Here is a 24,362-nt window from a genome sequence, read left to right on the forward strand (position 1 = left end):
TTTGCCTCAGCTCTTTATTCGCCAAGACAGACCAATGCAGATTCCACATCGTGGCTGCTGCCGTACCGATCCGCCCGTCGGTCTCCCACTCCATCCTTCCCTCTCTCGTGAACAAGATCCAGAAATACTTCAACTCTTCCGTTTTGGGCAGGACCTCATCCCCGACCTGGAGGGGGCACGCCACCTGTTTCCGATGAGGAACAGCGGTCTCGGATTTGGAAGTCGCTTCGCATTTGGCTGCGAACCACTCAAGAGAGAGTTTGTGATCACAGTGTGATGAAGCCAATAGAACCACATCAGCTACAAAAAGGCAGAGACCCAATCCTGAGGCCACTAAACCTGATCCATAAAGGTTATGAACAGAATTGGCGACAAAAGTAAGCGCTCCCGGAGTCCAACTTGCACCAGACATGAATCTGGGCAGTGCGTTCTCTGAATCGATGTTAACGGCCTCAGTGGGTTAAAAGAGACGTTGAACTCCGTCATTAAGACTGTGAAGAAAAAAAAACGGGGTTTTTCTAGCTCTGGTTTCACATCTTCATACTTTTGTGTTTGTATTCATAACACCAGCTCATTTATGAATCTCTGTCTTGTTTACGTGAGCTTGTGGTTTTGGTTTAACAAGGTGTCGAGGTTAAAGGCATTCCAGGTTGTTACCGCAGCAGGCTGGGTGGCACTGATGACATCATACTCGTGACTGACAGGCCAATATGAGGAGATTGTTGCAATGTTTAGAAGCTCTGGCTGCGTAATCCCTGAAGGCCCTGTTGACAGAAAACTCATTTCTTTGCCAGTGGAAGACAAAGAATCAGTGTTGGACGGACCCGGGGTCAAAGGTCATGTGACGTCTGCGTCACCAGAGCCGTGTTCCGAAATGTCACAGAGTCTTAAAAGGATTTTAGAAAAGATCAACCAGCTACACGCTTCATGATGATGCAGAGGAAAGGAGCAAGACATGGACCTCGGAACACTGTCGTGACTTAATAAAGCGTCGATCATGTATGTCATAAAATCTCATATTACGTCCTGCAAAAAGTTATCAATTCACCAACTGTTTCCGGACTGTGAGAGGAAGGCGGAGAGGTCAGAGCACATGCAAATGTGGAACATTAATAACAACGATAATAACTACAATATTAATGATAGTAATACTTAATTTACACGCACATAAACACCTCTTTTGCGTGTAGCATGTTGCCAATGCCGCTCGCAAGCATGCCAGCACATTCTTTTTTGCACTACACCAACACCTCCATCCCTATTTTGCACAACCTCACAAGCTCCAGCTTTATTTTTTACAACTCTGATCTGTGAAATACTTATATTTATATGACATACAGTACATACTCCCCACTACTACCTACTGCTTACTTTTAGAGCTACTGTGCTCCACAAAGCAGCCATTTTTACATTTCCTTTCCCCCTCTTCTTTTATATCCTGTATTATTTTGTACATCATGTAAATAGTCCTCTGTACCAACATCTTTTATGTGGAATTTCTCTGTCTACAAGGCTGCCTCTACAAGGCTTGATAATTGAATTTCTTTGCTATGGGATCTTGTCTTATCTTATTCTGCCTTATCGTTATGATAATAATAATTGATATAAATAATAATGATAACAGCAATATAATACTAATAATCTTATTATACAGCAACAAATGATATGATATGATCTAATAATAATAATAATAATAACAGCAGCTATAATAATTGTTATTATTACAGAAGGGTTGGACAAAATTGATTCACTGAGTTGACCCCTGATGGAAAAAGCTGAAAGGAGAAAAAGAAGAAAATTGTGAATATCTTTATTGCATATTATCTTATTCTGAAGTAATATTCAGTTTCTTTTCCAACTTGAACGTTATCATTGAAAATGACAGCGGTTTGAGACAGATATGGGCCACACGCCTCTGTCTGGTGACGTCATTCACCCAGACACAGGAAGTAGCGTCATCCAACACCGGAAGCGCCGCAGCGCGCGTCGAATTGAGGGGACGTGTCTCCTCCGCCACGGTCGGTGGCAGCAGTGTGCCCGAGATGGTCGCCAACAGCCGGTGAAAAAGAGCCAAATGCCGGGCGGCAAACCGCGGGAAACCCGAAGAACGGAAGAAGTGGGACGGACGGAAGTTGGGAGGCTGTGAAGGCTCTTCTTCTATGGTCGCCATTGATTTGCTTTTCTACGGAAGCCGGAAGTGAATTCGCTCTAAACCCAGCTGGAAAGGAAAGGGTAGGTTCCTTTTTAAGCTCGGGGTAATTTTTACTGACAAATCTGTGATCTTAAGCTCGTTTTTTGGTTGTTTGCTTCTTTCAACAAATATTAAATAAACGAACAAATTTCCAAAAAGTTTTCCTTTTGCTGTCTTTTTTGGGAACAAAACTATGAACAATCAGCTTCAGTGATTTTAGCTATTCACACTAACGATTAATTCTGTGAACAAGTCAATTACAAATGCAGTTTTCTTGTCATTAATTTAAATATATTATTCGCTCCACACCCCTGCTGTTACCTTAACCTTTCCTTCAAACTACAAACTTATCTTTTTTTAACTCTACAAATGCAATTTTTATTTCTATGCTTTGTCAAACAGCTTATTTATTCACGAAAGTAAAATATTTATCTAAAACAAGATGCCAAGCACATTGATGCACAGTCCTAATTAGCTGCTGCATCTGCTTGACAAAAAGCTTCAAGATGTCAATTCACAATGGAGGTCATTGTATGAGACCAACTTTTTCTTCCATCCTTTTCTCTTTGGGGGGCTTTTTTTGTGCTTTTTATTCATTTTCAAGTGTGTTTTGAATCCATCAAAACATCTTCATAAAATAGTAAAAATTACCCAAACATTGTGGAAAATAGTTGAAAAGTGGATGTACTGCATTGCATACTTGCAGTTCATTTTTAATCACCAGGAGGGCACGACTCAGTTCCTCTGCATGCCATTGTTGGAATAGACAAGGTTGAAAAGTACTCATAAAGCAAAAATAAATAAATTTGTGTATGTGTGTGTGTGTGTACACACACACACATACACATATATATATGTGTATATTATGGATGAATAGAATTTAAAAGTAATTGACATTTTATTTTTAATATACTGTCTTTCGTTTGAAATTTGATGGAAACCATAATATGTTGAGAATTACATATTTATATTATTTTATTCATATTTACAACTTATTATTGCTGCTTAGCATGCAGTGGTACAAAAAACAGCAAATAAAAGCGTATGTATATTTTTTTAACTGATCGAATGTTCTTGTCATGTGACACGGGAAGTGTAATGCTGTCTTCAGTCAGACAAAACATCATCCGGCATTAACATTCCTTGAATAGCGTTTTAATCGCATAAATTAATTGTGGGGTGATAAAAGAGCCGGTAAGCCGTTTCAACCATCAACATCAAGTTTATTAGTTGCAGTGCACACGAAAAAAAGATTCTCTTAAAAATGTAGAAGACGTAGGATGTGGCTGAGAGCACCGACACACAAGCACCAGCTAGCACATGCAGCCTCATGCAGTTCACACCGACAATACCTGAAACTGTTAGTTTCACACTAAACATGTTTAGCTAATTCTTAATGTCTAAAACCTTCAAAAGCGCAAACACCGACATCAGCGTGACTTTAAGCGACGACAACTCACAGCAGACTTCAGGTGCAAACTTTACTTTTGACACGTTTTGTCTTTAGTGCAACACAGTTACATTCTTTCACAATAAAAAAATTTCTATGAAATACAATCTTGTGACCCGGCGTCCTCATATGAGGACATTACATTTAGAATTCTTCTCACCTTATACTTGTGTCCGTTTGATTATTGTCTTGCTGTCCTGATTTACGGAAACATTTATGGCCCCAATTGTGGCGGCAAAATCAAGCAACACCTATTGTAAAAACAACATGGCCGACAAGTCGGTTGCCGAGATACAAAATTCCCATTACAATAATAATAGCATTTACAGTGATAATATGTACGAAATAGTGAAAGGACAAGCAAAAGTAACAAGCCACTGTGCTGCCAGTAAGGAAAAAAAAACTGTTTGTAGGTGCTGGAACTGAAAGTGGTTTCCACGGCGATAATTCATGAAGTTACTTCTACTACACAAGAGAAATAGTGTTTTTACAGTGTTACTCATCAGAGGCATGATTTGAATACAGTAGAATAAACCTTGACAATAGCATCTCTTTTAAAGTCATTTTTTCAAAAGTTACATTCAAAGTTAAACCCTCATTTGTTATACTTATTTAGATTCTACTAACACCAAATTGCCAGTTAAAAAAATCCCTAGAAAAAGTTCAGGTTGCAAAGAAAATGGTTTCCAATAAAAACATGAAAAACTCCTGACCTTAGTTTTTCTGAATCTTCCTATTCTATGTCTAACATATAAATAATTCCATGAGAAAAATCTGTTGACTCACAAATGCAAAACGGAAACTATTTTGTTCTTTTGGCTCGACGCATGAAATATTTAACAGTGACAATTTCCTGCCTCTACAGTGTGAAAACACTTTGCAAAAAAAAAAAAAACAGTAGCAACTAGTTAATACTGTATTAAAGACTTCCTAACACAGAATTACTGACTGATTTGCCCACAAAAACTTCTACTTAAATTTCCACATCACAAGATAATTTCAAACGTTAATACTTGACAACCTCCAGGGAACTTTGACTCGTACTGACTGAACTGCGATGAAGATTATTGTGCGTGTCTGTGAGGAGTCATAAAACAAAAATTTGATAAATTATGTGGAAAAAAAACTGCCAAAAAAAAAAATGAGCTTGATTAATTTAGCATTTCAAATGGCACTGACAAAGTTTTCCCATGTTCCCTGACGGCAGAATCTCTGATGGCATTGTCCTGGAAATGTGAATGTTCAGACTAACTAATGTCACATTTTAATATTTTTAATGTGGAGCAAATTCCATTTCAAATCCATGCATCAGTGCTAAAAATGAAATTAGCAAGACTTCATACTGATCATTCATAACCATGTGCAAAAAAACTGAATGCTTTCGTGTGCTTTATATATGGAATAATGTTGCCCTCTCGTGTTCATTTCATGTAATTGCATTGTATTTTGACTTACTATAAAGTGACAGACGATACATGAACGTGTTTGTTCCCGGAGGCGACGACGAGTCACGTGACGACAACGACATGCAGATTCTAATCACTGTTTTCTACATCACGACGCGCTACGAGGCCGACGGTTGCCGCCGGGTTCGCAGCCGACGTCTCCGCGGGTTCGGTGCCGTCAGGCGGACGAGCTGCAACTCGCGGCCTCTCGGTGCTCTCGTTGCGATCGGCGGATGGGGAGGGGGGATGCGACGAGGTCACAGGATGCTCTCGCGCTCCTCGCTGAAGGTGACGGTGTCGGACGACACGGCGCAGATCTCGGGCGGGTCGCCGGGCTTCAGCCCCCGCTTCAGGTGAACCACTCGCACGTTCTCGTTGTTGGGGCCGGGCCGGGTCGTGGCGGCGGTAGAGGAGCCGGTGGTCGGAGGGGTGATTATGTCGCTGGAGGAGGAGGAGGAGGTGGCTCCGTCCATGGGCTGGCGTGGGCGGTTGCCCTGCTGGGCGTTGGTGTTGTTGTTGAGTGTGACGTTGCTGGGCGTGCGGTTGAGGTTGTAGCTGCGGGACGAGGGCCAGCTCTCCTCGGGGCTGCTGGCCAGCAGGCTGCACTGGTCCTCCGAGCAGATGGACATGCGGGCGACGGTGGGGTCCTGGAGGCCGCTGAGGCTGCTGGGGAGCCCGCGCTTCCCCGTCCTGCTCTCCTCGTCCAACTCGATCAGGTCGGCCCGCTCCAGCTGCGACAGGTCGGCCTCTTCGTCCTGCAGCGAGTGGTTGGGCGAGCTCTCGTTGGAACGCACGCCCGAGTCGGACGAGTCCTTCTTGTCCAGCATGGCGTCGGACAGGTAGTCCTTCCCTTTCAGCGCCAAAGAGCCGCCGGGCAGTTTGGCGTCCGCCGCCTTCTTTCCGTCTTTCAGCAGAGGGGCGTCCGACTCCTCCGACTCCTCGTCATCGCTGGTCAGCTTTTGGTAGCGCAGACCTCCGCCGGCTTTCAGCTTCAGGTCGGCGGCGCCTTGGAAGAGCCCGCCTCTCTCCGAAGAAGACTTCCTGGTGAGCAGGGACTTGGAGGAGCCGTGGTCATTCTTCTCGTCCTCCTCGGTGATGGGGTCCAAAGCGTCGCCGTTGGTAAACTCTACATTTTCCGTTGCCGGCTTCCCGCCGGTCCTCTTTGTGAAGGATTTGCGCCCATCCTGCTCGCCGCCGTCCTTGCCCTTGTCCTCAGATGACGACGTCATGAACTGCCCCGGCTGAGGCTGGACCGGCTTCTCGCCGCTGCCGCCGCCCATCTCCAGGTGAGCCATCTGAGCAATGTACTCCTGGTAGGCGTTGCGGTACTCGGCCTGCTGCTTGTCCGTCAGCTTGGAGATGTCGTTAGACGATTCCTGCGAGTTGAGGCTCGTCATGCTAGCGGTCCGCTGAGGAAGCCCCTGGAGAAAGGAAGAGTTTGATCAGTTATCGATCACAAAGTTGGGATTAAATGTCCGATGAGATGTTGAGACCCCACCATCCACGGCATGTTTCCGTGTCGCTGCGGCTCGTCCAGCCCCACGGTGCTCAGCTCTTCGAAGCTGAGGTTGAAGCTGTACATGTTGTCGGGGTTGGCGGCGCCGGCGTGGGCCGGGGCGGCGGCCCGCCGGCCCGCTTCGGTATGACCTCCCACCACGCTGCCTTGCTCGCTGGCGGCTTCCTCGTGCAGCACCTGGCTCTCCACGAGACGCATGTCCAGGATCTGCGACGGAAGGTGACCGTTAATGCGTTACAACAAGAAGCTGAGTGAACCTCTCAATGTCCATGATTGAATTTGGACAGGAAGCAGCAGTGATATTCCCCGCAAACCGCCGCGCCTCTGGAAGGGGTCGGCAGCGGGATTCGGCACAGCAGAGCTGGAAAACTCACCGTGGCCCTGAAGAGCTGCCAGTCTCCGAAGTTCATGCTCATCTCCTTTTTCAGCTCATCGATGTTACATTGGGAGAGAACTCTGCCGTTCACATTGGCCTGCCATCACACAAACGCATAAACATTAATGTGACGTGGCACCTCAGGCCCGGTGGGGTTCCGAAAGCCTCAGCTTGCCACCGACCTTCCTGATGGTGGCGCAGTAGGCTCCCAGCATGCTCTGGTCAATGCCCTCGGTGTGACGCACGCGCTCGCACACGGCCTCCGTCGTCATGGCGCTGAGCAGGATGGCTGGGCCGCCTGACACCACCGACGCCGATCCCTGGGCCAAACAACACAGGTTCGATTTCTCCCGGAAAGTGTCGTGTTCACGGTCACGTGTTTCACGTGGTGCAAGAACTTCTGTAAATAGTTCTAATTCAGTTAAGCAGCCTACAACTACAGGGGGAAATTAAGGGTGAAAATTATTTTCAGGAAGATAACTATCTAAATGATCTATTTTAAAAATTGTAGGAGAGCAGACACTGCATTTCCTCAAAAAAAAAAAAATGGAACCAATCAGCTGACTTACAAAACCAGGTTTGGTGAGCAAACTTCAAGAAAGATAAAATAATAATGAAAACAAGCTTTCATTAGAGGAAATGCAGCCCATCGGTGACGTTATTTATTAAATTTATTTGTTTTCTCTCGAGCTCTGGAAGTAAATTTCCCATTATCTATTCCATTTTCTCTCAGAAAATAGTAACAAAGTTTCAAACCTGGACTTCAAACAACACGTCAATAGATAAGTAACTACTAGACAAATGTCAGGGAAAGTAAAATTAAATTTGCATGACATTTAATATAATAAGGAATCTCTGATCAAAAACCAAAGGATGGCAGAATCGTTCCCTGAATCATTTTCTCTTGTTTTCATGGAGCCGGGCACACCAGAGAGCAATAACTGAAATGACTGGATATTTGTGTTGCTCCTTGGGATTCATTAACTCCATATTTCATATATAGATGTATACATACATGGACATATTAATACATATATATGACATATAGATCTACATCTGATATTAACTTGAGTTTGAGAAAAAAAAAACATCTATGTGTATTTTTATACATTTTTATGTGTTGCTTCTCTATATTATTAAATGAAATAAATATTATTCTGTAGCATTTATGTGTGTATGTAGTATATGTGTGTGTATGTGTATATATGGAGAGATATATATAAATAAATACGCGTGTGTGTATATATATATACATATATATATATGTTTGTGTGTGTGTATATGTATGGATATATATATATGTGTGTGTGTATATATATATGTATGTATATCCGACAGCTCTGATACATATGGGTTATTCGTGGCTCATTCTGAAAATCCTGATGGAGGGAGCAATGGGTGTTTTACTTCCAGAACAAGAACCGGAGATGGACGGTGGGGGCGGTGGGGGAGATGGCGCTACTCTAGTAAAGCTTGTGCAGATGTCATGCTGGGACTTGAAGTGTGCAGGGGATCTCCAGAGGGAGGCAGTTAGTCTGAAATGCCGCCGCTTTAAGGGAGGAAAAAGACAAGGGGGTGCAATACCTGCTTCCTTTTCAAGGATGAACCCTTCAGACAGACAGATGGACAGACAGACCAAGAGACAGACAGGTGGTGACTCAAACATGGCTGACAGCAGAAACCGCTACAGGACATCCCCGGAGGAAATTGTATTTTTTCTCCGCAGAGGACAGGCACGGCGGTATCGCAGAGATGTCTTTGGTGGAGTCGGGTGAAGCACGAGCTGAGTGTCAGACATTTTTGAGTTTAGTTTTAAACCGATCGGTTGCAAGTTCGAGGCCAAATGGGATGTCAGTGTTTGGTTTTGTGGTTGTTGTTGACGTCCGCTGGAAAATCCAGAACGGCCTGTGCCAGATTGAAAACAATCTCCTCGGAGAGCCGAACGGATCAAATGAAGCTACTTTTTGCGTCGGTCGGCGGAAAGGAGGTCGGAGGGGGTAAAGAGAACAGAAATGGAAAGCTGGGGACCTTTAAGAAAATATTTTAAAGAGCTGCAACTTCGGAAAAAGTCAAATGTTAGTTGATTAAAATAATTGCTTTAAAGACTTTAAAAAGAAATTGCATATAAATCAACATATTCAGTAAAACAGTTTCCCAAACAGATGATAAAACGGTACATAGTCATCTGCATATTGGATTTTTTTCAAATACACATACGCATACACATAATTAAACATGGATATATTTGTGTATACCGAACATGATGAGATGAAGAATAAAACAATCTGGGACGTTTAGATCAGCTGTAGGTTGTACTTACAAAGGCAGTCTCCTGGGTTTTAATGAGCGGGCGAGGAACAAGGTGTGATGGGTAGGACGCCATGAGGGGGCGTGGCAGCTGGTAAAGGTGATGGGGGAAATATGGCTGGGGGGGCGGCAGAAAATCAACACAATGTAGATGATTTGATATGAAGCGACAAAGTGGGGGCAACTTATACAAAAAAAAAAATAATTCAAAAATAAAACAACACAAGACGGAAGGAAGGGTGAATCCGACCGCCGAGCGGAGATTCAAATCAAATCAGAAAGCGACGGAAGGAGAGAAATGGAACCGAGAGCTGATGACATCATGGCGTGTGGCAACCAGGAAGCACTGGATGGATCCGGAGACTCATGGAAGTGGATGGTGTTTTTAGACTCACCCGGTTGTAGAAGGGGTGCTGCGGTCCCACCATGCCGCTGTAGTAGCTGCTGTGGGGCTGCGGCGACACGACGCCCCCCGCCGGCTGGCTGAACGGCCCGGTGAAGGAGGCGGACGGCGAGCAGGCCGATGACACCTGGCTGTACATGGAAGTGGGGCGTGGCTGCGCTTCCTGCAGCGGGAGAGGCGGGTACGTGACACCGCCCATGTTCATCTGCTCTCGAGCCGCGCGAACATCTGGACGCACAAGAAATATTTGGATTACGACGAGAAATGGGTCCTTTCGAATCCGTGAGTACAGGAAGATAAAACAAATGTGAATCTAAGTTTACAGTAAAATCCATCGACTCATATAGTGACTTTTTCATGCCTTTAAATCCACTTCATTTTCTACACCTGCTATCGTGTAGTACAGAAAACTGCTGCTACTCACGATTGTCAAATTCAAATTACATATATTTATACTTATACTTTTATATTTATACTTTTTTTACGCGGTTCAATCTCTGTCATTCTTTCATCAAAGCACCAGTAGATTGCATCTGCTTGCACTTTTAACTTTATAGTTTAATGTTTATTGTTTACTTATTTATTTTGTATACAATACATATATTTTTACATATTTTTATCTACCTTTAACTTTTTATTTATTTATTTCCATCTTTACTGTTCTTTTTATTTTATTTTTGTTATTTGCTGTTTCATTCTTTATTTTCATTTAGAGTTCTATTTTGATTCTTCCCCACTTGATTCTGTAGCAGGAGCTGCTTTCAACAAAAAGCAATATCCCCCTTGGGGATCAATAAAGTATTCTGATACTGATTGAGCACTTAACTGTTAATGTGCACTCTATTATTATTTTGTTAATTTAATGTCAATGTAAAAAAACGTCTTCTTAATTCTTCTGTAGGTCTAATACAGCAACCTTTACCACTCAAAGAGCCATTTGGACCCAGTTCCCCACAGTTAAGAAAACACCGGGAGCCACCCAACCACTTTGAAATTTAAAATTAATTTACACAGCATATAACATTATTTTTTTGCCTTTATGCTATGTATAAACAAAATGTGTTGCAATTCTTTTCAAAAAACAAAATTAAATTTCTGCGTGCAAGAAAACATTTTGAACTATGAAAAAAAGATTATCTATGTCTATGTCGATTTAGGCCTTCTTGTATTATTAAAAAAAGCCGAACTTAAATTATCCACCTGCAGCAAACCAAAAATGCTGTCCTCTCTCTGTGTCCTGTCATCTTTTTACTGGCGCGTTACAAAAATATTTTCTTTATACGCTACAAGATCGCCATAATTTAAAAAAATTAAAATAATAATTTAAAAATGAACGAACTAAAATAAAATACATTTTAATTAAATACTCTACATTTGGAGAAATTGACAATAAAGCTGACTTTGACCTTTACCTGGATTACATGAAGAGAAAAAAAAAAAACCCAGACAAACCTGCTATGATTTCCCGTAGCTTAGGGTCCAGGTTGACGGTGCACGGCAGGAAGGTCCGGATGTCGCGGGCCGTCAGGACCGGCGTCCGGGACGACAGGAAGACCTCGAAGCTGCGGACGTCGCCGTCGATCTCCAGCAGAGGCTCCACGTCTTTAGTCGTGGGAATGTTTTTCGACACTCTTGAAGAGCATGAAAACACACAGTTGGATGAAACTCGAACGGCAGAGACCGCTGGGGAAAAATCTCGACCTCCGACCTCTCGTAGATGGTCTTGAGCGTGGCCTGGTCCGGAACTCCGTCGGTCTCCTCCAGGTACAGGATGAGCCAGGACGTCCTGTAGGGCCACTGCTCGGTGAGGTTGATCCAGGACGCCAGGCGGTCCCAGTTAAAGTTGATCTGATTGGCTCTCAGCAGACGACCTAATGCAATGTAACGTAAGTATAATATGACAGATGCTGAACAGGAACCCCCCCTTCACTATTCATTAGGAATAAAATATCAAAGTTCTTATTGACATATTATTATGTCATTATCTGTGAATCTTTTATCCAGATAAAACCATTACAAAACCAAAAATAAATTGCTCAGAAACAATCCTAAAATTCTGTTATCTGGTGAACTTTAAAAAAACACTCAGATAATGTATGACTAAATAATAATGATAATAATAATAATAATAATGTTCCAACTTCAAGCCAGTAAAAACTGAAAGGGATTTGTATGTTTACATTGATGAAAAATAATTTATACATGTGACTCATCAAAAATGTATTTAAAAGTAATATCATTAAATATAGATATCAAAACCGTATTATGAGGGCCAGTGTGTTTGTAAACTGCTTATAGTGTGTCTAATATATACATTTATTCTTCATTTCTAAATCCATTTCTTAATTTTACAAAAAGTTTGGCGTAAGAAGAATGTGCGAAATAATAATAATTACATGGATTTCTATTTTTCTCGGTAATTTATGTTTAACTATATTGTTGTTTATTTATTTATGTATTTGACTGAACCATTTGAAAAAGAAATAAGCTCGCTAAACTAAACTAGGCTAAACTAAATCAAACTAAACTAACAGGACCAGTTGTTTTCAATATCGGTCGTATTTCAAAGTGGGTATATCAAAAAAACAGATTTCAGGTTAAAATCGTATTTTTCCACGGTATAGCATAGCAGTAACTAATGTGTGACGGGTTGACCGTGATAGTTAGGCGACCGACGAGTGACCGACCGGTGACGGAGACGATGTTGAGCAGCCTCCTCATGGTCTGCGGGCTGATGTCGCTAAACCAGTCCTCTGTCACCATCAGTTTTGTCAAGTCAAAGGACATCTGCCGGGTTACCGAGCGCTGCACCTGCCGGCGCCGGTAAGTGTCCTGCACACAGGGGACAATGTGAGTAAGTGAGCCAAAGGTCGTACGTACGTGTGAACGCGAGTGCCGTCGAGTCATTACCCGTCGGTTGAGGGTGCTCTTGCTTCCAACCTTGGTCAGTTCTCCCAGGCTGTGCTGAGACAGTTTCCTGTCCAGCTCTTCGTGCCATCCTGGACACACACACACACACACACATACACACGATGAAGTCATGATCCTTCTACAGCAGAATCTCAAATTGAAGTGCATCAACTTGCGAATTGGTCATAAGATAGGAGCTGTCAGTCAGTGTTTTTTTTGCTTTACGTTACTGGTAGGATGAGGGAACAAAAGTCAGACCGGACAGTGAAAAACATGTAAAAACGCGAGCGAGTAAGTAGAGTGATAGAGCAGGAAAGGAAAAACGCCAGCGTTTTTGCCCGATATTCATGGTAAATACTCTTATATTTATTTTTATACGTTATTTGTTATTTATAAAGTACATTTTTCTTATTTGAAAACACGCAACCAATTCATTTTAAATTGAATTTGATATAGGAGCCTATTGAGTTACGAGCTCGGTCACAAATTCAACTCGCAGGTCAAGGTTTTACCGTTTCGCGCTCACCTTCAGTGTTGGCTGTTTCTCCATTTGCAGGTGCTGCCGTGCACATCTTCTTGGCGCTGGAGAGCCCCCTGCTGTTGAGGAAGACGGGGAGGTGGACGATGTTTCTCATGTAATCGTGGCCGTTGATGTTGGAGTCCCTCAAGACGCTGTTGAGGTTCTGGTTGATGGCCTTGATGATGATGTGAGGGTCGCTGGCGAAGATGGAGATGAAGGGGCCTTTGGAGAACAGGACTCGCACCTGCGGAGGGGGGGTCACGGCGTTACTCGTTTCCCGTCGCCCATGACGACCACAACGATGGGGAGACGGGGGCTGACCGTGTCCAGCATCTGCAGCACTTTGTCCTGTTCGCAAGAGTCCAGCCCGTCGATGACGACCGCCAGCCGCGTCTGATGCTGCGTGAAGCCGTCGATGGTCTTCGCCATTCGGGCCATCAGCTCCACCTCATTCTTCAGGACCTGCGCCGGAAACGTGCGCCGGTTACGACGGGATTTCCCGGTTGCTACGGTTACGTCGCTCGGTCGCTCACCTTCATGAAGCCCTCGCTCTTCAGCTTGTGCATCCGGTTGGCGGCGCGATGGAGCCGCTTCCTCTGCGAGTTGAGCACCGAGTCGGTCACCTGCCACCATGTCCTGCAGTTCAGCAGCACGGCCAGCCCCACCACGCTGCCGATGGCGATCAGCACCGCGTTCACCGTTTGATTCTCGCCGTCCACTTTGAAGATGGCCAGCAGCGCCATGCCAGCGATCAGGCAGGCCAGCACCAGGGTGAAAAGGACGAAGGACGGGACGCAGCACGTCTTCTTCCACTTCCTCTTTCCTGCCGAGACCAAAGGCTTCTCATGAGGGACATGTGTCTGACTCTGTGTGTGTGTGTGTGTGTGTGTGTGTGCTACCTTGAGTCTCCTCTGTCTTGAAAACTCTAAACAAACGAGTGGCGAGGAAGCCAAACTCCCTCTCGCAGGCGTCCGACAGAGTGGCGATCATCTCTGCCATCGACGTCTCACCGCCGACGCTGGACAGGCGGTTGTAGTCGGTGAAGAGAAACCTGCGGCGAGAGATCAGGTCGGCATGACGACGGCAACGATGACGTCACTAAGTCAGTTCACAATTATTTTCTGTTACGTGCGCCCTAGTAAGAAGAAAACATTTTGCCTCCTCCTCACTCTCCGCTGCAAATATAAATAGTTGAGATTTATAGTTATATAAACACCTCTGCATAACATTGTATCCTTATTGACATTAAAGAGAAAAGAAAAGATCAATTAACAAAAAAGTATAACTTTATTAACATTGTTTTTAGTCTGTAACAGAAAAGATTGAAAGTGCATCTATTTGCCTGAAATTTAAAAAAACTAAATCCTTAATTCGTCTATAAACATTTTTTGACCGACTAAACCATTTCATACTGAAAAATATAATTACATAAAATCAATAAATAATGATAGTAAATTCAAACTGATCAGCAACATTAACTCAGGAGCACAATACATAAACTTTTTTAACCTACATAAAAAACATGAATAAAACAATTTGTGCTGAATTTTTTTTGATCAAAATCGTGAAGTCAGGATTAATGGCTACAATGAGCACATTTTGCAACGCAGAGCTTTTCAAAGCTGGGTTTGAAACATGATATTGCAACTCTGAGCTCACAGTAAACACACCGGTCTTTCCACAGTGAAGCCAAGCGCTACATAGGCTTTGTCATATTTCCTCGTCTTAGCTTTCGGGTGACTATCTCATTCTGTCGTTCCTTCTCTCATCGCCTTTCTTATTGTCCGTGTTAAATATTTTTCCGTCGTCTCTTGAGGGTTTGTACACTGCACATCATATCTCCTGCTCCGTGCTATGTGTGCGCATTCTTGGTGCAAAAAAAAAAAAAACAAAAAAAAAAACAACACCACAGAGCTAATACTCTACCGTAAGGCATCGCCCCGTTATTTGAGAAAGAGACGGATGCGGCGTTACCTGACGGGCAACGCTCTGGTGCTCTGCTCGGGCAGCTCCGGCGGGTTGACGAACATGAGCCTCAGCAGCAGCTCCAGGTAGCCGATCTGGCGAGCCAGACGCGTGCTGAGCAGCCACGCCCAGTTCCAGCTCTCGCCTTCACGCCGCCCGCCGAAGTACACCACCACTACGGGACGACAACGAAACACTTTCAGCCATCCGGCACGGACGGGTCCCCTTCTCTGTGATACCTGTCTCGCGTCTCACCGAAAAAGAGGTAGAGCAGCGCCAGGAGGCTGAGGGAGACCGCCATGGCGAGCTTGGGGTCGACGGTGAAGCCGAGGACGACGGCCACCGAGCCGCAGAGCAGAAGAGACAGGAAGACCACCAGCCAGGAGAACTGGAACAACGGCTCGATCTGCTGCCCGGCAAACGTCTTCATCTCGTCTGACGGGGAAAACGAGAAGCACGTGTGTGGATTGTGTACTCGTGTGTGTGTGTGTCTGTTCACGCGCGGGTTCTTACCCTCTAGTTTCTTCAGCAGGAAGGACTTGCCGCTGCCCCACTGGGCGTACAGCCCGACGCAGATCGGCGGCTGCATGGTGGGTTCGCTGAGGATGTCCGCCAGGGCCGAGCTGTACAGGTCGTAGCCGAGCATGTCGCCGTCCGTCTCGGTGGGGGACAGATGACCTGCCGACGGAGAGGAGCTTGTCAGGTCACACGGTGAATGTTTTCTTTGGATCGGTGAAATATCGTCAACTTCTTATAATAATCGATATAATCGCTGTAAAGTCGTTTTTCTAATCAATAAAATCAACTCCTTCTTTGAAAAACTTTGAAAAAAGGCATTAAGTAATGAACTATTAATCACTATCATTCATGGATGTTCTTCCCCAGGTTGCGCCTGTACATTTTTAGTGAACTTGTATACATTTTCATCCCTTTTTTCTGATTTTTCATGTACTTTAAAACTCCAAGAGGGATTGTCATCAGACAATCAAAACATATTTACTTATATGAGCAAAGGTATACTGGCGTCCAGATCATAAACTTTGTATAACATCATTGATAGAAGATATTAGAAATATATTGATATATATTGGAAAAACTCCGGAGAAGAAACATTCCAGAGGGTGATCTGGAGGAGTCGGACGACCTACGGGCTCCGAAGATCTGTGTGAGGATGCTCTTCTGGTGGCTGCAGTCCACATTGTACGGCGTCTCCCCGGCCTTGTTAGGCCGGTACAGGAGGCGGCCGTCTTTGGGGTTCCTGAGGAGCAGCTCGGCCAGGCGTCGGCTCCGTCCGCGAATGGCGATGTGGAGGGGAGTGTCTCCTTTCTGCGAAATGTCAAAAAATTCAGAGAAGAAGATCAGCATGATTTTCATCATTTGATGGTTTTACTCAAAAAAGCATTTTTTGATTTGATTTGATCATAATAATCAGGGCAGAATGACAGATGGCAAACAGCACAATAGCGCCCTCCTGTGGCGAGAGGGGTGCATTACACCACCACAAACATTAAGGAACACAATTTAGAAAATGTATTAAGAGTAAATTTGATGTATGACCATATTTAATACTGATTTCAGTCATTCAAATTTTTATTTAACTTACCGTTACCTATTACTGACTTTTAAGAATATGCGGCGGATCCAACCTCCACGACTTACTTTGTCCACCGCTGACACTTTGGCTCCTTTATCGAGCAGCAGCTCTACGATCTCTATGTTCCTCATCTTGGTGGCCTTAATCAGAGGCGTCTCTCCATCCTGCCAACAAAAATCACCATTATGTGCCCAGTTTTTGAGACTGATGCTCTATTATAAGTTATATTACCCGATAGGTGTCTGAGTTTCACAACGTTAAAAAAATACACAAGTTACTGCTCTCATTTCAACCAGGAAGTAGTTGTATCCCTGATCATTGTTAGGAGAGGCTTTCAAAGTCCACAAACGCAGCATCACCTTGGTGCAGGTCTCAGTGTCGGGGTTGCACTGCAGGATGTCTCTCACCATGGTGGCGTTGCCTTTCTCCACGGCCCAGTACAGAGCCGTCTTACTCTCCTGCAGGAACGTTTTAGAATACCTTATTTCTGGATTCGCGACAACACGGGGATTATAGAAGAATCACTAGAAAGGAAAACTGAAAACTAGACAAAACAAATACAAATGCTTGAAATGCCTGAATTTTTTTACACATAGGTTGACATTATATGTCCAAAGAAATACTCAAAATAGGAAAACAGCCTGTTCTGCCATGTTCACAAGAAATCATCACACTTATACAGTCCAAAAACATGTGAAAGGCTCACTGAAGACATTGTGAATGAAGGAGTGAATGGTTGGATGTCTCTTTATGACGTGTCAATAAGGAAGTGGATGGTTGTTTGACTTTATATGATGTGTAAATGACAGTGAATGTTGTATTTATGGAATATGAATGTATGAATGAATGACTGTATGTCTCTGTGAGGTGTTAATGAGATAGTGAATGGTTATGTCTCTTTATTATGTGCAAGTGAGAAAGTGAATGATTGTTTGTCTCCATGTGGCATGAATGGATGAAAAATTTAATGTCTGACATTTTAATGATCGTTTGTCTCCATATGACATACAGATGGATGAATGGTTGAGCATCTATAACATGTTAACCAGGAAGTAAATGGTTGTTCGTCTCCATATGACGTCTGCATGAGAGAGTGAATGTTGTATGTTTCTACTAGACATACGTATGAATAAACGAATGTTTTTATTGTAGAACCTTGCCTCTCGCACAGCGACAGCTGAGATAGGCTCTAGCCTGCCACCCCTCCCCACCCTTTACAGCAGGATAAGTGGTACAGAAAATAAATAAATGAATAAAACTCTTGGTCCTCTCACCTGGCCCCGGATGTCAATATCTGCATATTTATGCAATAGCGCCCTGACAATCTCCACGTGGCCCCCCCTCACCGCGCCGATCAGCACCGTGTCGCCACTCTGCGCATAAAACATCAGGATGTTAGCGCCGACGTCACGACCCAAGATCTCCCCCCCGACCTCAGTCCGGCCGACAACCCCACCCGGTCAGGAATGTTAACGTAGGTCCCGGCGTCCAGCAGGTCCTGCACGATTTCGGTGTAGCCCTCCTTGGCTGCGATCATGAGGGCGGTGTTGCCGTCCTTGTCCGTCATGTTGACGTTGGGGTTTCTCTTCAGCAGCTCCTTCACCACGTCGGTGTAACCGCCCTTCACTGCCACGATAAGAGCCGTCATGGAGTTCTGAGGATACAAACACACACACACCTCATGATTAAATTACTGTGGGGTATTTCAGTTTAATTTTCCATTTAACATTTTATTTAGTATATCCCTGCTTTAACCAATGACTCACTTTTTGTTCATTTTTAGGGTAACATAACAAAACCCTGCCTGTGTGTGTGTGTGAGAGCGTGCACACGTACCGCTCCCTCCTGGTCCACGTCAGCGCCGTTCTCCAGCAGGTGCATCACACAGTCGAAGTGTCCCTTCCTGGACGCCCAGATCAGAGGAGTGGTCCCATACTGACACACACACACAAAAACACACACACACTTGAACCTTCATGTACAAAGACTTATTTTACAGTACTTGCACCATCACCTGGTGAAATTATTTAACCCCAGTCCTTCCGACAAGCTCCTCACCTTGTCCGAACAGTTGACTTTGGCGCCGTAGTCCAGCAGCAGCTTGACGATGTCGGCGTGCCCCCGCCCCGCCCCCCAGATTATGGGATAGACGCTGTACTGCTGCCAAATACACAGAATTATGATCAGGAGAGCGCCTTTGAGTTCGGCTCGTCTTATGTCATGTCTGGAAAGAAGTCCGGGTAATTTCTTGCGAGAAGATGTTTTTTTTGGGGGGGCTAGAATTCTTCTTATTTTGGTGTTTTTGTGGACGCCACCTGTCCCGTGGTGTTCGGATTGGCTCCTTGTTCCAGCAGCACCTTGGTCACCTCCACGCGACCTTTGTACGCCGCCCACATGAGAGCCGTCCAGCCGCCCTGCGGCAGGAAGGAGGAACGAAACATGACTTTTTCATCTTTAAGAAGACATTAAATATGCTTTGAATCACGTTCAAATGTCATTTTAATAACTCCATAAGTGCAACAGCAGAAAATGTGTCGGAAAATTTCCAGTAAGAAATGTGCAATTACGTATTGATAACAATGTGTAGACAAGGTGTGTATGTGCGTGCTTGTGCACGTGTGTGCACGCACCATGTCCCGGTGCTCGATGTAAGCGCTGTTCTCCAGCAGCTCCTTTACCACCTCCACATGACCTTCTTTGGCGGCGGAGATCAGAGCAGACCAGCAGTCCTGCCGACACAAAGAGTCTGTTGCTATGGAAACACCATGGATGAACCTGTTTCCTAGCAACCCCCACCCCCCACCTCCGGGCGCCTCATTATTCTGCCTGCAATCTGCGCCCGTGTGTTTGTCGGCATCTCACCACGTCGTCCAGGTTGACATTGGCCCCCCTCCTGATCAGCTCCTGCACGATGTCCAGGCTGCCCTGCTCCGCCGCCAGCATCAACGGCGTTTGGCCGTTCTGACCGGACAAAACACACTCATCAACCCTCTGACCCACACACACACACACACTTGCATCGTTTCACACCTGCAGTCGACAGCTCATTGAATTCTATACTACTAATTTCATTTTCCAGGCAAATGAAGCCCAAACATTTTTAGACTCAAAATCTAAAATCGAGGGGAAAATATCGGCGAAAAAAAAAATCAAAATACGGAAACTATAATCGTCTTATAAAAGACTTGACACATTTGCGTTTTTCACGTGGCTTCTTTGGAAGGGCATGTTATGGGGCAGGAGGCATAACCTACGTCACTGCGTCCGTCCACCTCCTTGAATCGGTCCAGGTGAGCTTTGAGCGCGGCCAGGTTCTCCTCCTCCACGTAGCTGAACAGGTTCTGGATGGCCAGAGTGGTCATCTTGATGGACGTGGTCGTGTCCATGGTTGCGGTTGGTCACAACTCTGATAAAACACACACACACACACACACACACTTAAGGAGTGTGTCTGAAAAATACATTTTTCAGAGACATTTTTGTACTAAAAAAAAAAAAAAAGGTTTTTACTGTCCAGATGATTATGATTTTAATTTAGAGAATCAGCGTTATATGTACTGATTGTGGGATCTCGGACGGCTGAAATTTGCATGTGTTCCAGAATTGCATCCATGCACGTACATGTGCGCTTTGTTTGTATAGCATACACTTTGAACTGTTTTTAACAAAATACTTGTATTCTATATCTGCAAAAACCTGTTTTTCTTCTGCTGGTGGGTATTTATATACACAGGGAACTTTAGCCTTAGCTAAATCTAATACTAAGCATCACTTTCCGGTAGTTGAGCATCCATTGGATCAGAGAGGGAAATGAGATGGTAATTTTAACATTTCAGCTGTGATAAATCAATTTTTGGTGTCTCACCACACCGCAGAGGCAGTTGTAAGCCCTTTATGCCTTTAACACGGTGAATCCTTTCTGTCTAGAGAAAATGGTAGTTCTCCCCATCCCCCGACACGCATGCGCGTGATGTACGTGGCTCAATTTCTCAATTCCCAACTCGTCTTTTCGTCAGCTTTTTTGTGCATCTAGATTCGTTCTTTTACCTTCTCGGGTCAGTGAGTAGCTCGAGAGCAGATGCAACCATCTTTTTTTAATGGGATTTTTGGTGATATTTAATGAAATATTTATGTGGGATGTTTCTAACGCTGTGTGTTTCACACAGATCACTGCTTACGATTGCTTTTATCGGTTGCAAGCTGTGAAAGTCATTTTCAGAACTAGAATGAATGAAACATATCTGAGGTCTTCTATATCACAGGAGCAACTTACAAACCTGGCATTGAAAAAAGACAACCTTCCAGCTGATGGAAAAAGTTAATTTTTTTAGCTTTTTTGTGACAGGAGACATCATTTTGGGTAAAAAAACTTAAAATCAAAACAAAATTTAATAAAGCAATAAAGCATTAATAAAGCATTTATTTCATGTTTTAATGGTGTTTATATATTCAAAATGTTTTCCTTTCTCATCATATTTCTCAGTTTATTATACATGAGTCTCTGGGACATTCGATCAAGATCATCATCAGATCATCAGATCATCAGAGCTTTGCACACCATTGTGGATATTTATATAAAAACAATACTCATATATATATATATATATATATACATATATATATATGTGTGTGTGTATGTGAATGCTTTGTATATATATATATATATATAAATGGAACAATGACATGAAATTAATGCTGGTTTCAGGTCACTGTTCTTGTCGTGACTGGCTGGCACACGGAGCACCATTTCAACTCGTTTTCGCTTTTTCTATGTTTTCGGTTTACATTTTTAGATTTTTTTTTTTTTTAGGTCTATCCTCTTTACTTTACTTCTCGTCATCTCATGCATCACCCTTCCTATTTACAGATGTTGAAGTTTACATCATTTTATTTTCACTTTTTACCTTACTTTTATTTTATTTTATTTTACCTTTATTTTGTTATATATTTATATATGTTGCATGTATGGATGCCCCATGTGCACCTCGATTCATTATTATTATTACTATTATTATTATTATTATTATTATCAATTATTATTATTATTATTATTATAATAATAATTATTATTATTATTGCTAATTGACTGGCTAATTGACTGGTATTCAGTTGTGTAAAATATGTTTGATCTGTGCAATATGTATTATGTGTATGCTGCCAGACACCTTCATTTCCTTCTGGATCCATAAAGTATCTCTACTGTACTCTACAATTGCCAATTGGAGACATAAAAAATGTCCTCATTCTGATTCGAATAAGGCGCTACTACAGATATAATGTGGTTAAAATCCAACAGAAGGCGATGACAGGTTGTTATTCCAGATAATCATGCAGAGGCAACTGCGGGGGGGTTGCAGTTTATTGTTATGGTTGCAATGCGCATAACGTCCTGTAGGGGGCGCTAAACTTCATTGCTGCAGCGGCGTCTGGTTGCAGCTGATAAACATTGAACTTTCCTTCATCACTTTTCGATGGATTAAACATCAGAAGGTAGACGCAGGTGAGACGGAGCTTCTAGATGTTTCTGCCATTTTGGTTCTTTTGAAATCAGATTTGTTTATTCCGCCAGACAGAAGGTCTGTCTGGATGGACTTTTGAGAAAACCGTGTCGGAATATCTTACAACCCGGTTGTCACTCACATCATGTATCCACTTCTTTTTTTTCTTCACTAGCGATGAGAAAACAAGGCGGGTGCTTTATTAATTTTTATGATCACCAACCTGTTGACCTTTGTCCTGCTTAATAATCAGTCTAGGTGTGTGTGTGGACATGTAGAGCCACATGAATATCGGTGGATGGATGAAAATGCCTATATAACAAAACTGTTTCCAGGCTGAGGTTTTACTGATTGTAGATTTCTTTGAAATTTTATGTTTGATTAATGTCTTTGATATATTTATATATTAATTCATTCACTTTTTCATTTTTTGTATAAAGTATCAAGTGTTTTATTTTCCCTGATTTTTGCATTATTTATGCTATATTCAAGTCATTTCTACCTCATTACTCGTTAAATCCTTTTGAATATTTTTGAGGGCATTTATTGATGTCTTTAAATTGATACAAACATTTGAGCTCTTAAAACTGCTCAAATTAAATCGTAAAGAAAACAAGGGTACTCGCCCGCCATATTTTCTAGATTTGAATGATTGATTAATCAGTTTGATAAATAAGTGTACCTTTTATTAGTGAATATTGATAATCATAACACGCTGACGGTAAAAAGTAACGTTACTGTAGTAATAACGCCGTAATAACCCGAATAACCTTCGCGCTTCTTTACCGACAAACACTGAATCGGCCATTAAAAACACGAAAATCAACATCATTTCTGACCTCTTTATAATCCACATATGTATTTTAAGTCGCGTAAACATGGGGGGAAAAAAAAATACAAGCACGTCATTTGGTGATCGTTCGGGCGACGGGACAAGTGTCAATCAAACGCAGATCGATGATAGAAAAGGATGCTGACGGTGAAAACGGGAGGAAAAGAACCGGGTTTACCTTCGTGAAAGATTGGTATCCGCTAAACGATCGGCGGGCTTTCGGTGCCGCGTCTACGGCTGGTTGATCTCCGTCTTCTCGGCCTGCGGATGTGGAACCGGCTCACTCTCCATCCCAAACAACAGCAGCCATCTTGGTCTGAACAACAAGTCGGCAGGGTCGCTGTCAGGCAGCCGTACAGAGGCTGCGTAAAGCGTCCGATGAGCACTCCAATGCACTTCCGCTTTTTCTTACAAAATAAGAGCACAACACAGGAAGTTGCTACCAAAATATGAACGTTCCTTTCTCGCTGCGACAATACAATCCAATCTGTTTCTTTTTTTCATAATTTTGGGCTTTTTTAAAATTTATTTCAAGACGTTCAAAATGTTTAAATTGAAGTATGAAGACTATTTTAAAGAATATTAAATGCTTCCTTTTTTGGTAATTACTTCATCTAGTCAATTGAGTAAAGTAAATATTTATTTCACTGAAAATTCACAGAAAAAAAGCAGCAAAGAACTGGGAAGTATCCCCAATCAGCTGGAAATGTCCATCTTGATGTGACGATGCATGGATTAATGAATGATATTCAAAATAAATGAAATAGCCAATAGCCAATAGAAGCAGACTTACGTAAATATCTTTTGTACGGATATTGAGTAAAAAAAAGCTGCTTATTCTTGTTCTTGACAGATGGAGTTTTTCTTGCAGGAGAGATTGAATACACCCATTACTTTATTGATGGTCAGAGTGCAAAGAACTGGCAGAGAGTCAGGTTTTATCTTTTGTCTGTTGTGACGTGTATATTCATTTGTCTTGCCTTTTGCTTTCACGTGTTTCACACGTTCTGAGAATTCGCTGGAAAAGGCAATGTTTTAACCAATGGTTGACAGTAAAACCCACTAACCACTAACAAAGATTGCGCAAAATTACACACTTCCCTGGAAAATGAAAATGACCCACAGAAATGAAATATTTGCAGCTTGGAGGTATTTTATGATTTTATTCCCTCTCAATACCAAATATGAGGCGCATAGTCACACAGGGTCGGAGGGGTCAGGGCCTGTCCTGGCAGACAACTTGGATCTGTAATCTGTCCCTCACAGAACAACTTTATGAGGGAAAAAGTCCCCCTTTCCGAGTAAAACAAAAAAGAAACTTGTACCAAGCCATACGTTGTGCTTAAAGTCGAATA

At 43.1% G+C, this 24,362-nt stretch overlaps 1 protein-coding gene across 5 annotated transcripts; it reads right to left on the bottom strand.

Moving 5' to 3' along the window:
* Window positions 1-3,393: 3,393 nt before the first annotated feature.
* kidins220b (kinase D-interacting substrate 220b) lies at window positions 3,394-23,326 on the bottom strand. Of its 5 annotated transcripts, none has more exons than XM_086143347.1 (30): window positions 23,186-23,326; window positions 19,932-20,083; window positions 19,540-19,638; window positions 19,308-19,406; window positions 18,993-19,091; window positions 18,736-18,834; window positions 18,514-18,612; window positions 18,134-18,331; window positions 17,952-18,050; window positions 17,037-17,135; window positions 16,743-16,841; window positions 16,232-16,409; window positions 15,597-15,761; window positions 15,339-15,518; window positions 15,093-15,258; window positions 14,018-14,169; window positions 13,652-13,941; window positions 13,440-13,580; window positions 13,125-13,362; window positions 12,599-12,687; window positions 12,376-12,520; window positions 11,397-11,559; window positions 11,141-11,319; window positions 9,681-9,916; window positions 9,299-9,403; window positions 8,563-8,586; window positions 7,161-7,298; window positions 6,977-7,075; window positions 6,585-6,809; window positions 3,394-6,507 (listed from the first exon to the last, which is right to left on the bottom strand). In XM_086143347.1, exons 2-30 carry the CDS (start codon window positions 20,061-20,063, stop codon window positions 5,344-5,346), a joined length of 5,199 nt encoding a protein of 1,732 aa, XP_085999473.1. In that variant the 5' UTR covers window positions 20,064-20,083; window positions 23,186-23,326; the 3' UTR covers window positions 3,394-5,343. The 5 variants fall into 5 exon arrangements, with proteins under 5 accessions (XP_085999473.1, XP_085999471.1, XP_085999475.1 ...); XM_086143345.1 differs by having other exon boundaries at window positions 18,736-18,837; XM_086143349.1 differs by lacking the exon at window positions 9,299-9,403 and having other exon boundaries at window positions 18,736-18,837.
* Between the last annotated feature and the right edge of the window lie 1,036 nt (window positions 23,327-24,362).

Source organism: Fistularia commersonii, chromosome 36 (genome assembly GCF_037954325.1).
Source record: "Fistularia commersonii isolate RoL2024-O1a breed Wild chromosome 36, RoL_Fcom_v1.0, whole genome shotgun sequence".
Lineage (NCBI taxonomy): Eukaryota > Metazoa > Chordata > Actinopteri > Syngnathiformes > Fistulariidae > Fistularia > Fistularia commersonii.

What these genes read in the sequence shown, in the direction of transcription:
- kidins220b (XM_086143345.1), bottom strand. Translation starts at nt 20,063, where the DNA reads ATGGACACGACCACGTCCATCAAGATGACCACTCTGGCCATCCAGAAC. An exon ending in AAGTCAACTGTTCGGACAAG is followed by an intron (nt 18,613 to 18,735) that starts GTGAGGAGCTTG and finishes TGTGTGTGTCAG; the next exon opens with TATGGGACCACTCCTCTGAT. An exon ending in CAAGACAGAGGAGACTCAAG is followed by an intron (nt 13,942 to 14,017) that starts GTAGCACACACA and finishes TGGTCTCGGCAG; the next exon opens with GAAAGAGGAAGTGGAAGAAG.